A 13829-nucleotide genomic window follows, 5' to 3' on the forward strand; every position below is an offset into this window, starting at 1 on the left:
CTTTCTCCACAAAGATTCACAACTTCTTGCATTTGAGTCTGCTCAAGTTTTTATTGGATCCTAAATGGATTATACGGAAGAGCTACCACTTATGGATGAAGAGGGCATTATCTAATATATTTTGAGAAAATCATAGGATACCATAAGAAGAAGTTAGATCCCAATCAATATTTGAGGCAGATCTACCTCTTAAAGAAGCTTCTTGGATACCATCATCTATTTTGGAGGAGGTGCCCTACCTTAGAGATGCTATTTTTGTTGAAGACTAGTCAAATTTGGCCCATGTTTTACTATAGATAGCCTATAGACAACTCGAAGTTTTAGAATAATTTTCATTTTGGACTAATGATAGCAAAGTAAAAATTATACTATTTGAAAGTACATGAATTTATGACATATGTCACACTTAATTTGGAGCAACCTATAGGAAGGTATTAAGAATTTACTATAACAACATTTGTAGTAGACATCATGCTATCTACAATTCTACTCATGAAGATTTACCAAACAAGTTTCAATTTTATCATCCCCACTAATATACATATCATATGCTTGGTCTTAATCTCTAAATCCAATAAAATTCTTTAATATTCCACAATATTCTCCTAATGTTGTAATTCTAAAACAAATACTTTGTCATCTTCACTATGGATGCCATTTGTAATAAGTCTCTTTCAGCAAAAACTTGTGCGTGGGTATAGAATGTAAAGAATTGAAAAGAATCCAATCAAATTCTTTAATATTCCATAATATTCTCAAAATTTTGTAATTCTAAAACAAAGTAGTACTCTATCATCTCCATGTTGATGACATTTGTAATAAGTCCCTTTCAGTAAAGACTTGTGGCGTGGGGATGGAATGCAAAGAATTCTAAAGACATTAATATTTTAGGAAAAAATAGGGAAAAATCCCAACTACACTAGCTTGATATAAAATATGTAAACTCAATTTTTAAAATCATTGAATAATAATCGAAAGTCTCTTTTAGCTTCACCTTTTTACATAGCTTTTATGATTGCTCTAACCTTCTCTCTCTTCTTTCTATCTTCTTCTCTCTCCTATTCTTTCTCTCTCATTTTCTCTCTTTTGCAATATTTCTCTCTCTTCTCTTTCCTATCTAGTTCCTTTCTTGTTGATAGCACCTCTACATGTTTACAAATGAAATTTCAAGCATAGGTCAAAAGTTTTCCTTGAGTACATTTTGATTTGGTGGTTTCATCCACTATTTGAAGTCTAGTTCAATGGTAAGGCTTCATATGTAATAGAGGCATGGAGATTTTCCATTGTATTTCTTGTTACATTTCTATAAACACTTTAGCACCCTCAAATAACCTATAAGATGCCATTGGGATTGAAACCCCCAATGTTTGCCCATGTGGATGATTTCATCATTTATTTCTTTACAATGGCCTTGATAGGACTTTCATGGAACACTAAAATTAATATTTCATGGTTCTTCTTGATGCATTTCCATATATAATTTCTAATTATATGTTTTTTCTAACTTTACACTTGAAGAGAAAGAACCTCGGAATACCTGAAACAAGCCTAGCCACTAGACCTTTGTCTTTGACTATACACTTCAAGGCTTTGGACGATTCATGCTTAACATAGATATTGAGTGCTCTATTCATATGTAATTATTTTCTCCATATTTTTATCTAGACTAAGGAATACACACCCATCAAGCTTTAAGAAAATTTGAAGGATATCTCATGTCTCCTTGAAGGTTATTTTTGGATGGCTTTACATATGTTTATCTCTAAGGAATACACACTTATCAAGCTTCAAGAAAAAGTCAAAAGGATATCCCATGTCTCCTTGAAGGTTATTTTTTTGGATGACTTTCCATGTGAGATATCCATTGAAAACAATAGCAATGAGGAAAAAAGGGTGTCATTTAAAGGGGTTATTTATAGATTGAATAGAAAATGCCTATAATTAATTCAATGAAAATTCACATATAAGGGTATTTACAAATAGTACTTGAACACATGTGATATACAGGATATACATATAGTGAACCCTCGAGGCAAGCTCCCCATCCTATAGCCATGCTCCATCTTTGAATAGCCACCCCTTGATATCACAACAAGACCTTCTTATCAAATCTCAATCCCCAACTATATCCACACCTCTATTGGGTGGTAGCAAGGTAAGGGTCTTCTCTATGGACTCTCTCACTATTTGTGGGACGCAAGGTGTTAGATGAGAAAGCAATCATGGCCATACATGTCCCACAAATCCATTGCTTCATACATTTGTCACAAATCCATTACTTCAGGCATGTCTGAACCAAACCTTGATCATGGAAATTAGAGATGTCATGGAGATGTCATGTCAGGCTAATAAATTGTAAAAATACTTCGATCATGCTTCTATGGACCTGCCATATTACCAAGCTCATGTAACGTGTCCACTTGTATCTTCAGGACACGTCTTAGCAATCCATCGGAAAGGGTGTTTAGAAAGCTCCGCCTGACACTCCCATGGAATGTTACAGGGTTTGCGATTTAGGGCTTTTCGCGTCTCCCATGTAGCGGAAGTATTCCGGCCATTCCCACTTAGGATCAACCTGAATTAGGGTTTTTCTCATTGGTCATTTCCTAACGGTAACTAGCGTCAGACCCAAGCAAACTACTTTACGCAGAAACGCCAAGTCCGAAGCGGATTCACGCTCCACTTGGTTCAAGGAGAATGGGAAACGAGAGGGATGCAACACTCAACCTCTATGCCATAAGTCATAGTCCCATTCTATTCCCCTAAAACAGCGTAAATTGGGTTCACTCTTAACTCTAGGTCAACGCTTTAGTTGTTTGTGTTCTTTGACGATCTTCCTGCTGTCCATTGTGAATTTGAGAAAAGTTCCCGGCCAAGCGGGACCACCCATCCATAGGACGAACCTATGGCCCATCCTCCACACTTTCCTCGGGTTGTTTTAGTTATTTAATTACCTAACACATTAGTTGAACATGTAACAACCAGCTTCTTTAATTAACCCATTAGGCACTGGTTCCTTCACGTAATCTTATCACTTGACATAGAAAAACAATATCAAACAAGTTCCTTATTAATAGGTTATCATATTTATCTTTGAAATACAAAGAGTCTTGCCCGTAGGCTTATCCACAATCCATCCGAAGGCTATCCAGTAATCCACAGGGATCACTAATCCAAGTTTCCACCCGTAGACTAGTATGTGGGCCTCGAGATCTAGTCCCGAGTCACGTTAGCCTCTTGTGCAGGGCCCGGAAGGTGAGGGATTTATGGCCAGAGCCCCCATGGCACCCAAGCGTCCTCTTGCTCCAAGTAGCGCTCAACAGAGAGACCTCTCGCAGCGGGTTTGGTCTACTTGCCTGGCGCTGTTAACAACCCCCTTGGTTAGGATCAGGCAGGCAGTTGGGGGTAACTGAAGCTGTCGCTCCCTTCAGGACTTCAACTTGAAGTATAGATATCCATTTATCTTTTAATTCATTGATCAAACAAAGCCAAACAGTGCTCTAAAATCTGTAGTAATCACAAACATTTCCATTGATTGTTTTTGTTGGCAAAATGCTAAGGAATGAATCCTTCCTTTCGAATGCATCCAGCACTCGATCCACGTTGACTTGCAACTTGGCAAGACCCCCTATATCCTGGGTTAGGGCGTACCCTATTAACCCAACTTGGTCAAACCTTAAGTTCATTGGTCACTTCAATTTATCAACTGGTCTTTAGTTTCCAATCAATCCTCTTTACTCAAGAAAGACCACTAAATTAGGATGATTATTCATCCTCTTGCAAGATAAGTTGCGTAAGGACATGCCAACTTCATTGCAAGAACTTGGCCATTCCCTTGTGATCCAATCACAAGATCATATGACTCCGCACTTGTTGCGCAAGTGTCGCTTCGAACTATGAGACAATGGAGTCACGAAACAATATGTTTCAGGTTACTAGGCTGGCATCGTTAGACCTAGGGTTTCCAAGTTTCATCTTGTAATATTCTTAGGGACACAAACCCTAGCTCACTTTATGATTACATTTCACTGTCCCTAAATTCAATGAATGTGGGAAAGTATTCAAGGTATAGGCATTTCTTGGAATTTAACTTATTCCTAACGAGTACTCCACGGCTTAGGTGTTTTAGGTTTATGCCAATTTGGTTAACTCGAAGATAATTTCGAGATTACTTCCACATGATTCATTGTCTATGCGTAAATTGATTTTTCAACCCTAACCTATTGATTTGAGGTCACGTATAGGTTAGGTTAATTTCAACTAATCTTCCATTTACTTTGTGAACAAAATTCATGCTAAATAAGCAACCTTTTACTTGATAATTTATGTAGTTGACAAACGATAATTTCATAGAGTTTATGCATCGTAAGAATCATTTCATGCTTTGCACTTTTCATGATGATTCATTGCGAAGAGGGTATGGTTTAATAGTGCGAGATGCAGTTTATACTTCTAGACTTAACCAAAGTATACTATTTTAATGGATAATAATCTATCTTATAATTCATTTCAATGCATAAGCTATTTGCTAGAAATGCATTTATACTTTCTTAATTTGCATGTTTCATTTAAAAGTATTGATGACTAAGTTCCTTCGTCGTGAACAACTAGGACGATAATATATCCTATTTCTAATAATTAACCTTGCATGATTGAATTTCAACATTTAAGAATTAGGAAGGAAAACCTAGGATTGGGGTGAGATGTCCACGTGGATGCCTGGAGATGACCCTCCCGCAGCTGCACCTTGGACATTCTTAGGAGGCATCGCAATTGTAGTCTTTTGGACGTGGAAGTAGCTTTACAACTCCTCTTTGGAATTCCCCCCTGGCTCCCTTGCACCGTCCGTCGAAAGTAGTTTTAGAAGGCTCCCTCCTTCAAGTAGGGATTTCGGAAGGGGGTGCTTCAAAATTTCTCACCGACTAAGACCCATTGAAGCCATGGGGAAGGCTTAATGGCCTTTATAAACTCGCACAAACAGGAATAGAAAGGTGTGGAAAAGAAACAAGGTGCGGGAGAGCTCCGAGGGTTATTTTTGCATGACCTAAGGGGAATTTCTAACAAAACATTTGGGGAAAAGGAAAGGTTATTTGGGGTAACCTTTTATGGGGGAAAACCCTAAGGGGGAAACTCCAAGGGAAAATAATAACCGTAAAGGTTATAAGTAAGGGTCTAAGGACCCTTAGGGCAATTTGGAGGAAAGGGTTTTAATATGCCACAAAGGAAGGGGGCTAGAGAAGGTTTAAACACGAGGGAAAAAGGGGTGGTTCCCAAAGCCAAGGAATAGGGGTTTAAGCGATTAACATGGGGGGGGGGGGGCTTAATGTTTTATAAAACACAGAGGGGAGCCCAAGGAAAGGGGGGCTAAGAGAACTTTAAAACCCCGGGGGAGGGGGATTCAAGAGCACAGGAAGGGGGCTTATAGGGGGTTAAAACTGGGGGGGGGGGGGTAATAAGACCTTTAAGGCCTTAGATGTTTTGGGGGGGAATAGGGGCTTATGAAGTTTAAAACATGGGGGGGAAGGGGGGGGGGAAGAGGGTAATAAAGCCAAGGGGGAAGGGGGCTAAGAAGGCCCCCCATTTGGAAGCTTCTAAGCTTCCAGAAGCTTGTTGGCGGGGGGGGAGGGGGGTGAGGTATTTTGGGTCGTTCGTCGGCGGCGATATCACGGCAGCTGGCAGCTTGGCAATTCCACGTCCTGGAAGCAGCAGCGAGCCTAACCTTGATCTTTCTCTCACCTCAAGCTGTTGCGGAGATTCCATCTTCTCTCCGTCCTTCAGGCGGCATAGGCAAAGCTTCTCTCTCTCATGGCGGTGGCACCGCACGGCATTGTGGCTACAGTGTCATCTCCATCTCAGCCCTTCTGTCCCCCCATTCAGCCGTGCGGCCCCCCCAGTTATATAGGGGAGAAGAGGGGGATCCTCCCTCTCCTAACATGTCGATGGGCATGTATCCCCCTTGCTTCAAGCTCCAGCAAGGAGCTTAGTGTCCCATGCTTCCCTCCCTCTCCCCCAGCTCAACAATCAGCTGAGGAAAGGAGGGATTAATTAAAAAATTTTCCTTTATCTAATTAAAATGAATTATCCCAAAGCCCTATTCACACATGATAAAATTAGATTGTTACATTCTCTCCCCCTTAAAGGAATTGAGATGTCCTCATCTCGAGATAAACTAGGGATATTCATGGGGGGCTGAGAGTGCCTTCATCTACCCAAGTGGCATCCTCTTCAGGATAATCTTTCCACTGGACCACGCATTCTCTCAAGGTTCTGGATCTTAATTACCTCTCCCTAACATCTAAGATCCTATCAGGCCTTATTTCAAGGACTCCTTGACTAGGCATTACAACTTGTTGGTCATCGAGTACATGGTCAGGATTAGGTACATATTTCTTCAATAGGCTGATATGGAATAGATTATGAACATTTAGGTTCTCATGGAGTTGCAATTTATAAGCATTAGGTCCTAGGCACTTGAGGATCTTGTACAATCCACAATACCTTGGACTTAGCTTCTTGCAATCTCCTAAGGATAGGGAACTCTTCTTAGGGCGTATGTGAATGAAGACCATGTCTCCTTCTTTGAAGACTCTATCTTGACGCTTCAAATTCACGTATGCCTTTTGTCTATCCTTGGAAGCTTGGATGTCTTGTCTTATTGACTTTATTTGGTCATCCATTTCTTTCAACATCTGCCTTGAAGCTTCAACCCTTAAGGTTGGATCTGAAAAGGTTAGGGGCCTTCGATAGTCATGACCATATAATGCTTGGAAAGGGGTTATCTGAATGCTTTGTTGGTAAGAAGCATTGTAGGCAAATTCAACCAAAGGCAAGTGTTGAATCCACCTCTTCGGCTCTCGACAGCAGTATGCCCTAAGCATATCCTTGATGACTTGATTGACTCGCTCTGCTTGGCCATCCGTTTGAGGATGGTAGGCGGTTCTAAAACAGAGTTGAGTCCCAATAGCTTCAAAGATAGCTCTCCAAAAGTGTGACGTGAAGAGAGAATCACGTTCACTAATGATTCTTCTGGGTAGACCATGTAGCTTGAATATCTCCTTTATAAACAATCTTGCAATGTCTGAGGCTTTATAGTTTGTCTTTACTCGAATAAGGTGTGCAACCTTAGTAAGCATGTCAACCACAACCATGATGGAGTTGTATCCTCCCTGGACTTGGGGTAGGCCTACAACAAAATCCATATTGATGAATTCCCATTTCATTTGGGGGATGTCAATCAATTGCAGTTTGCCTGGCATTTTGACATGTTCAGCTTTGATACGTTGACAAGACAAACACTCGGTGATATATTTGAGAATGTCACCTTTAAGCCTCTCCGGATGGTAGCTCTTCCTAACTGCATTAAGATTCTTGGCATAGCCAGGATGTCCTGAAAAAGGGGAATCATGAGCTTCCCATAATATCTTCTGCTTAAGTGACTGATTTGCTGGTACACACTGCCTTGTTCTATAGTAGACAAGTCCATTATTAATGGAGAATTCATGGTACTTAGCCTGCAGCTTTTGATTATGATCCTTGATAGAGATCTCTCTTAGCATTGTTTGGTAGGTCAGATCATGGCATGCATCCTCTCTAGCTAACTCAAGTATTGGATTGTTTGGCATAGATACTTTTGTAGCTAGAGATCTGGATGTTGATGGATTCAGCAAGATTAGGGAATTAAGGAATGCCTTGCGACTAAGTGCATCGGCAACTACGTTCTCTTTTCCTAGTCGGTACTTGATTTCAAAGTCATACTCCTCCAACACTTCAATCCACCGACGTTGCCTCATGTTGAGCTCATTCTGGGTAAAGATCCATTTGAGACTCTTATGGTCAGTTACTAGTGTAAACTTGTTACCCGACAGGTAGTGTCTCCAAAGCTTTAGAGCGTGGATGACAGCTAGCAATTCCAGATCATGCATAGCATAATTCTTCTCATGACTCTTTAATTTCCTTGAAGAGTATGCTACTGGATGGCCTTCCTGCATAAGTACACATCCCAAGGAAAGTATGCTAGCATCAATTACTACCTCGAACTCTTTATTGAGGTCTAGAAGTTTTAGGATAAGTGCTGATACCAAACTTTGCTTCAATCTGTTGAGGCTATTTTGTTCAGGAGTTCACCATCCAATGGAAGTTTGCTTCTTCAATAAGTCCGTCAAGGGTGCTGCAATCAAAGCATAGTTTTTTATGAAGACCCTATACCATCCTGTCAATCCAAGAAAGCTGTGTATCTCTTTGACAGATGTTGGTATTAGCCACTCAAGCACATCTCTGACCTTGGTTGGGTCCACTGAGATTCCTTCCGCTGATACTAACTTAATTGAGTTTGATCAAGTAGACATGTAATCCTTTTCTGACTCCTTTTATGATCTGAGCTACTTTGGCCAATTGCACTACAACAAAAAGGCCTCATAGACGCACATTTAGACACGATTTTTGAATATAGAGAAATTCTTACAGGTGTGTCTATCCGCCCATCTACGATTTCACGTCTATAATCGCATGTATCAACGAATTTACACGCACAAATAGACGCGCAATAGACATACATATACACGCTAGTAGACGCGCTTTTACAAGCACTGATAGACGAGAATGGAAAACAAGAAATTTTCTTTTTTTAAAAAGATATTAAATTTCTTTTTTAAATTTGAATTATAAAGCGCGTATATAAGCGCATGTAGTGTGCATTATAGATGCGCGTATAAACGCGAATTATCTGCAATTTAGACGCGCGGATAGACGCGCAAAACATAACTGGAAAAAAAACCAGAGAGCATGCCATTTGGTTTTTTTTTTCCCCCTCCCATACATCAGATTGTGCATTTGGAAAAAAGACAATGTATCTTACGGGCACGAGAATTGAAAATAAAGTCTATGTATTCATTATATATCAAAAGCATTTACAAGGGAAGTTTAAGTGCTTGCGACCTAAAGCGTGGCCACAAGGAGTAGGCTTGAAGAGATATCATACATATACAAGAAAAGAATGCCTCATGAGGAGGTATGGTGCTCCTCTACGAATCTGAAGAGGAAACATCTTCGCTAGTACCACCATGGCTACTAGCATCGCTATCCCCCTCCTCGCTATGCTCCACATCCAGGTTCTCCTACACACACAAAAGATCAAGGTTGCTTACATAAACAAGGTGGAAAAAAAGTTATAATTAGCTATATTTTTAATAGGAAAGTAAGAAAAACATATCTCCTCTGGCTGTCGAATCCTCATGGCCCTGTTGTATTGGTCCTCAGTGATGAGACCCTCCTCATAGAAGTAAAGCCATGTCGCTGCGCCGTTATGGCCTCGATGGTAACCTACCTCTCTAGGAGTAGGTGTCCTATCAACGATGGTAGTCTGCAAAACATTTAGATATATACAAACAATTATGAGTCACAATATATTAGAATAAAATATATAAAGATTTGAAAAAAATATAAATTAAAAAAAACTATAAATCAAAATATACTTACAAACTTTGCCTCCCACGACTCTCTGCCGCCCGATTCGTAATGCGACGATCCCATGGTTTCCATTTGGATCCATTGCGCCTCTGCGTGCTGGTGACTCTTCACTTTCTTTGCTACTTTCTTCTTGGCTTTTTTCCACTCTATGCAGTGGCACATAGGTGGTTGGCTATAGGCTCAATGCCCCTCCTCTAGCCTCCGCAGTGAGTCCCTAGCCCGTGTCATGAGGTGGGATCTTTTGTTGTGAAGCATATCCCTCACTTTTGTGCGTCCCCAATCATCCGAGAATCGCTGACCCTCAGGATTTGGGTACCTCCTATGGACTACCCTCAACACCTCCTGCCACCAGCGCTTTTCTCATTTTTGAAGGCAATGAAACAATCTTTATACCTCGCATGCATGACGCTTCTCATGTACGCCATTACATCCCTTCCCTCATCATCATGAAAGATGCCACCAGCATCTGTAACTCTATAGTACTGGCGTACAACCTCCTCTACGTGATCTACTGGTGAGGGTGATCGCTCGCCACTTCCTAGGCAACCCCGGCACAAGCCTCGTCCTCCCCCTCGACTCTCCCTCCTCCCTCTATCTACTACCCTCTGCCTCGCTAGACACATGAGCTTCTGTAGATGCACGTGCTTCTACAGATGCTTGTGCTTTAGCCAATGCATGTGAAGCACGTGGAGTACCTGCATGTGGAGTTTGGGAAGTAGTGCTAGGCAAAGATGTCAAAGGCGTCCCAGACATGACACTGAATACCTCGTCCGTTGTGGGAGAGCGGCCAAGGTGTCTGGTCATCTCTCCCATGAAGTCTTCCCTACTAGGAAAACCTCCAGAAAATGCATTGACCCCTCTGCCAAAGGAGGCCAATGTATCATTCATGCGATCCACATCCAGGTCATTGCTAGATGAACCATGATACGACATTCGCAAAAAAAACACAGGAAAAAGAAAAATTTATTTGCATACAAAAAATCATATATTACCTACATTTTCAAAGAGCTTTCTTTAGACATTGAGCATAACACTTAAGTGCTAATGCTTCTCTTAAATAAGAAAACTGATAAACACAAACATGGGATTAGTCACATTCATCATTGCAAAAATATATTGTTTACTATCATAACTAGGAGACCTGGCGCGTGTATCCCCACAGCTAAATTGCAGGTTAGACGCACCCTCAGACGCGCTCTAGAGTGAACCTTCTGTCAGCGTGTCTATCTACGCATCTAAGATGCAGCACAACAGACATGCTGTCACACGCACATTCCAGGTCAATGCGCGTGTATAATCGCGTGTAGATTGCAAGTCAACCTTCTGTGTAGTGCGTGTATCATCGCATATATCCTGCACACGTGCTCTAAGACGCACCCTCAAAGAAACATTTTTCACATCTATATCTACGTCTACACTGAGATGTAGACGCGCTATCAGACGCGCTCGGTTGGTTGATTTTAGGCTGACGACCGCCACTGATGATTTACAAAATGCAATACATAATGGAATCACAAATCCTAAATACACAAACAGAGCAGAGAGAGGAAGAGAGAAACACACACACACACACACACACACATACACAGAGAGAGAGAGAGAGAGAGAGAGAGAGAGAGAGAGAGAGAGAGACTCACCTTGGGTGTTTGGTGTGGCGGGTGGTGGCGCTTCTTCCTTCTCCTTCTTCCTCTCCTTGGTAAGTTACCCTCCCTTGATGCTTGCTTGCTTGCCGCTTCTTCTTCTTATTTTCCTCTCTCTTGTTCTCTCTTTCTTCCTCTCCTTCGCTTTCCTTTTTCCCTTCTTGTGTGTTTGAAATGAAAGAAGAGGTGAGTCATGAGGAGGTGAGGCATGAAGAGACTAGGTGAGGAATGAAGAGACTGCATGTCAGCTAAACTCAAGCTTCAGAACCGCAAAAAACACAGGAAAGGAAAGGCACAGTTTGAAAAGAAATGATTTAAGTATGATTTGACTTTCGACGTGTGCGTGTATATGCGTGTCTATTGTTCAGGTAGATGCGAACATAGATGCAGAAATAGATGCGGAATGAGAGAGGGAGAGGGAGAGGGGGAGGGGGAGAGAAGAAAACATAATAGGGAAATGAGAGAGAGAGAGAGGGAGGGAGAAGAAATGAGAGAAGGAGAGGAAGAGAGCCAAAGGAAATGAGAGAGGAAGAGGAGAGAGAAAAAAAGAGAGAATGAGAGGAGAGAGAAAAAGAGATAAGATGTTAAACATAATAGGCAAATAGACCAAGAGAGGGTATGGCCCCTGCACGACATCCACATCTGTGCACGACATCAACCGCGACTGGCCCCTGCAGCATGAGGCCTCCTCTGTGCCCTACTGCAAAACACAAACCAAATTGCCATCAAGACGATTGTTGCATGCATGCAATCGCTTCCGTGCGGAAGTACTTTCATGAGTGGTTTCAAGTTATATCTAGCAGAACAAGCTCCTTACAAAGGTCAATCTAAATCAAAGGCTCTTCCTCAAGGCATTTCAATTGAGTCTCTCATCGTCGACTACCTCAAGAAAGTATCACAATTTATCTTGCATGACCTGAGGGGCAGGTATGGTGGGCAATTGATGATGAAGGATATTCAATGGTGTCTTTCTGCACCAGCAATATGGGTAGAAGCTGCCAAGCAAAAGATGAGGAAATGTGCTCAGGAAGGTGGTATGGTCAAGGGAGTGTCAAGCAGAACATGCTTAGAGGATGCTAGCCCTCATCTATTAAGAGTAGTTCTGGAGCCAGAGGCTGCATCTTTGCATTGTCTCCAAAATGCTAGATTCCTATCTATCAGAGAAGGAGAAAAGTTTATTGTGGTTGATGTGGGCGGAGCCACTATTGATTTGCTAGTGGGTGAGGATTTGCAAGAATCTGAGGCTAATGCTACAACGTTAGATGCGACCTTATTGTGGCTTCAAAACTAATGAATGATCTGCATTTCAATAATTATCCTTGGACCTAATGCCAATCCGGTTATCCAGATTTCTTTAGTATATTTAGGGTAAAGGAGCCAATAAAGTGATACTTAACATTAATAAGCAATAACTAACTTGTGAAATGGTCTTGGTCCAAGTTGCTTATATTGTTAGCCCATGCCAGTACCCAAAAAGTGTCACTTGATTGATAGCTGTCTTTTTACAAACTCCTCTACCCTGTAGTGTTCTGACTTTGCATTGTAAGCCTTGTGTATTCCAACCTCCCATGCCTATGAGAGAGGGAGAGGAGAGAGAAAAAGGAATGAGAGAGGGCAAGGAAGGGAGAGGAATGAGAGAGAGAGGAGAGAGAAAAAAGAGAGAGGGAAGGAGAGGAATGAGAGGGAGAGGAGAGAGAAAAAGGAATGACAGAGAGAGGAGAGAGAAAAATGAGTGAGAGAGAGAGGAGAGAGAAAAAGGAATGAGAGAGGGCAAGGGAGGGAGAGGAATGAGAGAGAGAAGAGAGAGAAAAAGAGAGAGAGAGGGAGAGGAATGAGAGGGGGAGGAGAGAGGAAAGGAAATGAGAGAGAGAGAGGAGAGAGAAAAAGAGAGAGCGATGAGAGAAAGAGAGAAAATGATAGTGGGATAAACTTATTTGTTTCATTACCTCTTGGTAACATAGACCTAGAAGTAGATAGTTTAGCAAGGGCTGATCTCATTGAAGATGAGATGGATCATTCACTGTAACATACTTAATTTGCTTATGGATTCAATGTGTATTTCTAATTCTATGGTTTTTATCATGCGCACACGTGCATACTCAAGAATCAATAGTCAATTTTAAAGCTAAATTGAATTTTCCATAATAAAAAGGAAGTATCTTTTATCATCTTCAAGTACGTAGAGAAATTACGAGATACATATTGCAATGCTTGCTACTAATTGTAATGTTTCTGTCGCTTGCCGCTAATTACTTATATCAGGCTTGTCAACTCGAGGAGTTGCCATTCATTAGAGAGCAATGAAAAAGTAATTATTAACTCTATTTTTTTAATTCAATGATTCAATGTGTATTCTTAATTCTATGGTTTTTATCATGCGCACATGTGCATGCTCAAGAATCAATTTCACGTGGTTAAATAATTATTAACTTTGGTTTTTTAATTATGTGAATTGCTAATTTTAGGTGGTTAAATAATTGTGTGTCTACTGGCGCGTCTATATTAGTGTATATTTGTGCGGATATATAGACGCAAAATTTGCATCTATTTACATGCACGTTTACACGCACTTATAGACGCTGTGATAGACGCGCCCGACTTTGCGCGTCCAACATGCGCGTCTATGCCTCGTTTCTGTTGTAGTGTTGGATTCTTGGCACTCCAGCCTCACCTTGGGTTGTGACTAATTCCCTTTCAGAGTTTCGAAAGGAAACTTGACCCTTT

At 41.1% G+C, this 13829-nt stretch overlaps 1 protein-coding gene across 1 annotated transcript; it reads left to right on the forward strand.

The window, feature by feature from the left end:
* Nucleotides 1-11880: 11880 nt before the first annotated feature.
* On the forward strand, nucleotides 11881-12396 carry LOC148011525 (uncharacterized). The gene has a single exon (XM_087670384.1). The coding sequence runs from the start codon at nucleotides 11881-11883 to the stop codon at nucleotides 12394-12396; it is 516 nt and encodes a 171-aa protein (XP_087526510.1).
* Nucleotides 12397-13829: the final 1433 nt, after the last annotated feature.

Source organism: Lygodium microphyllum, chromosome 28, assembly GCF_053477565.2.
Source record: "Lygodium microphyllum isolate KBCC chromosome 28, Lygodium_microphyllum_v1.1.10, whole genome shotgun sequence".
Classification (NCBI taxonomy): domain Eukaryota; kingdom Viridiplantae; phylum Streptophyta; class Polypodiopsida; order Schizaeales; family Lygodiaceae; genus Lygodium; species Lygodium microphyllum.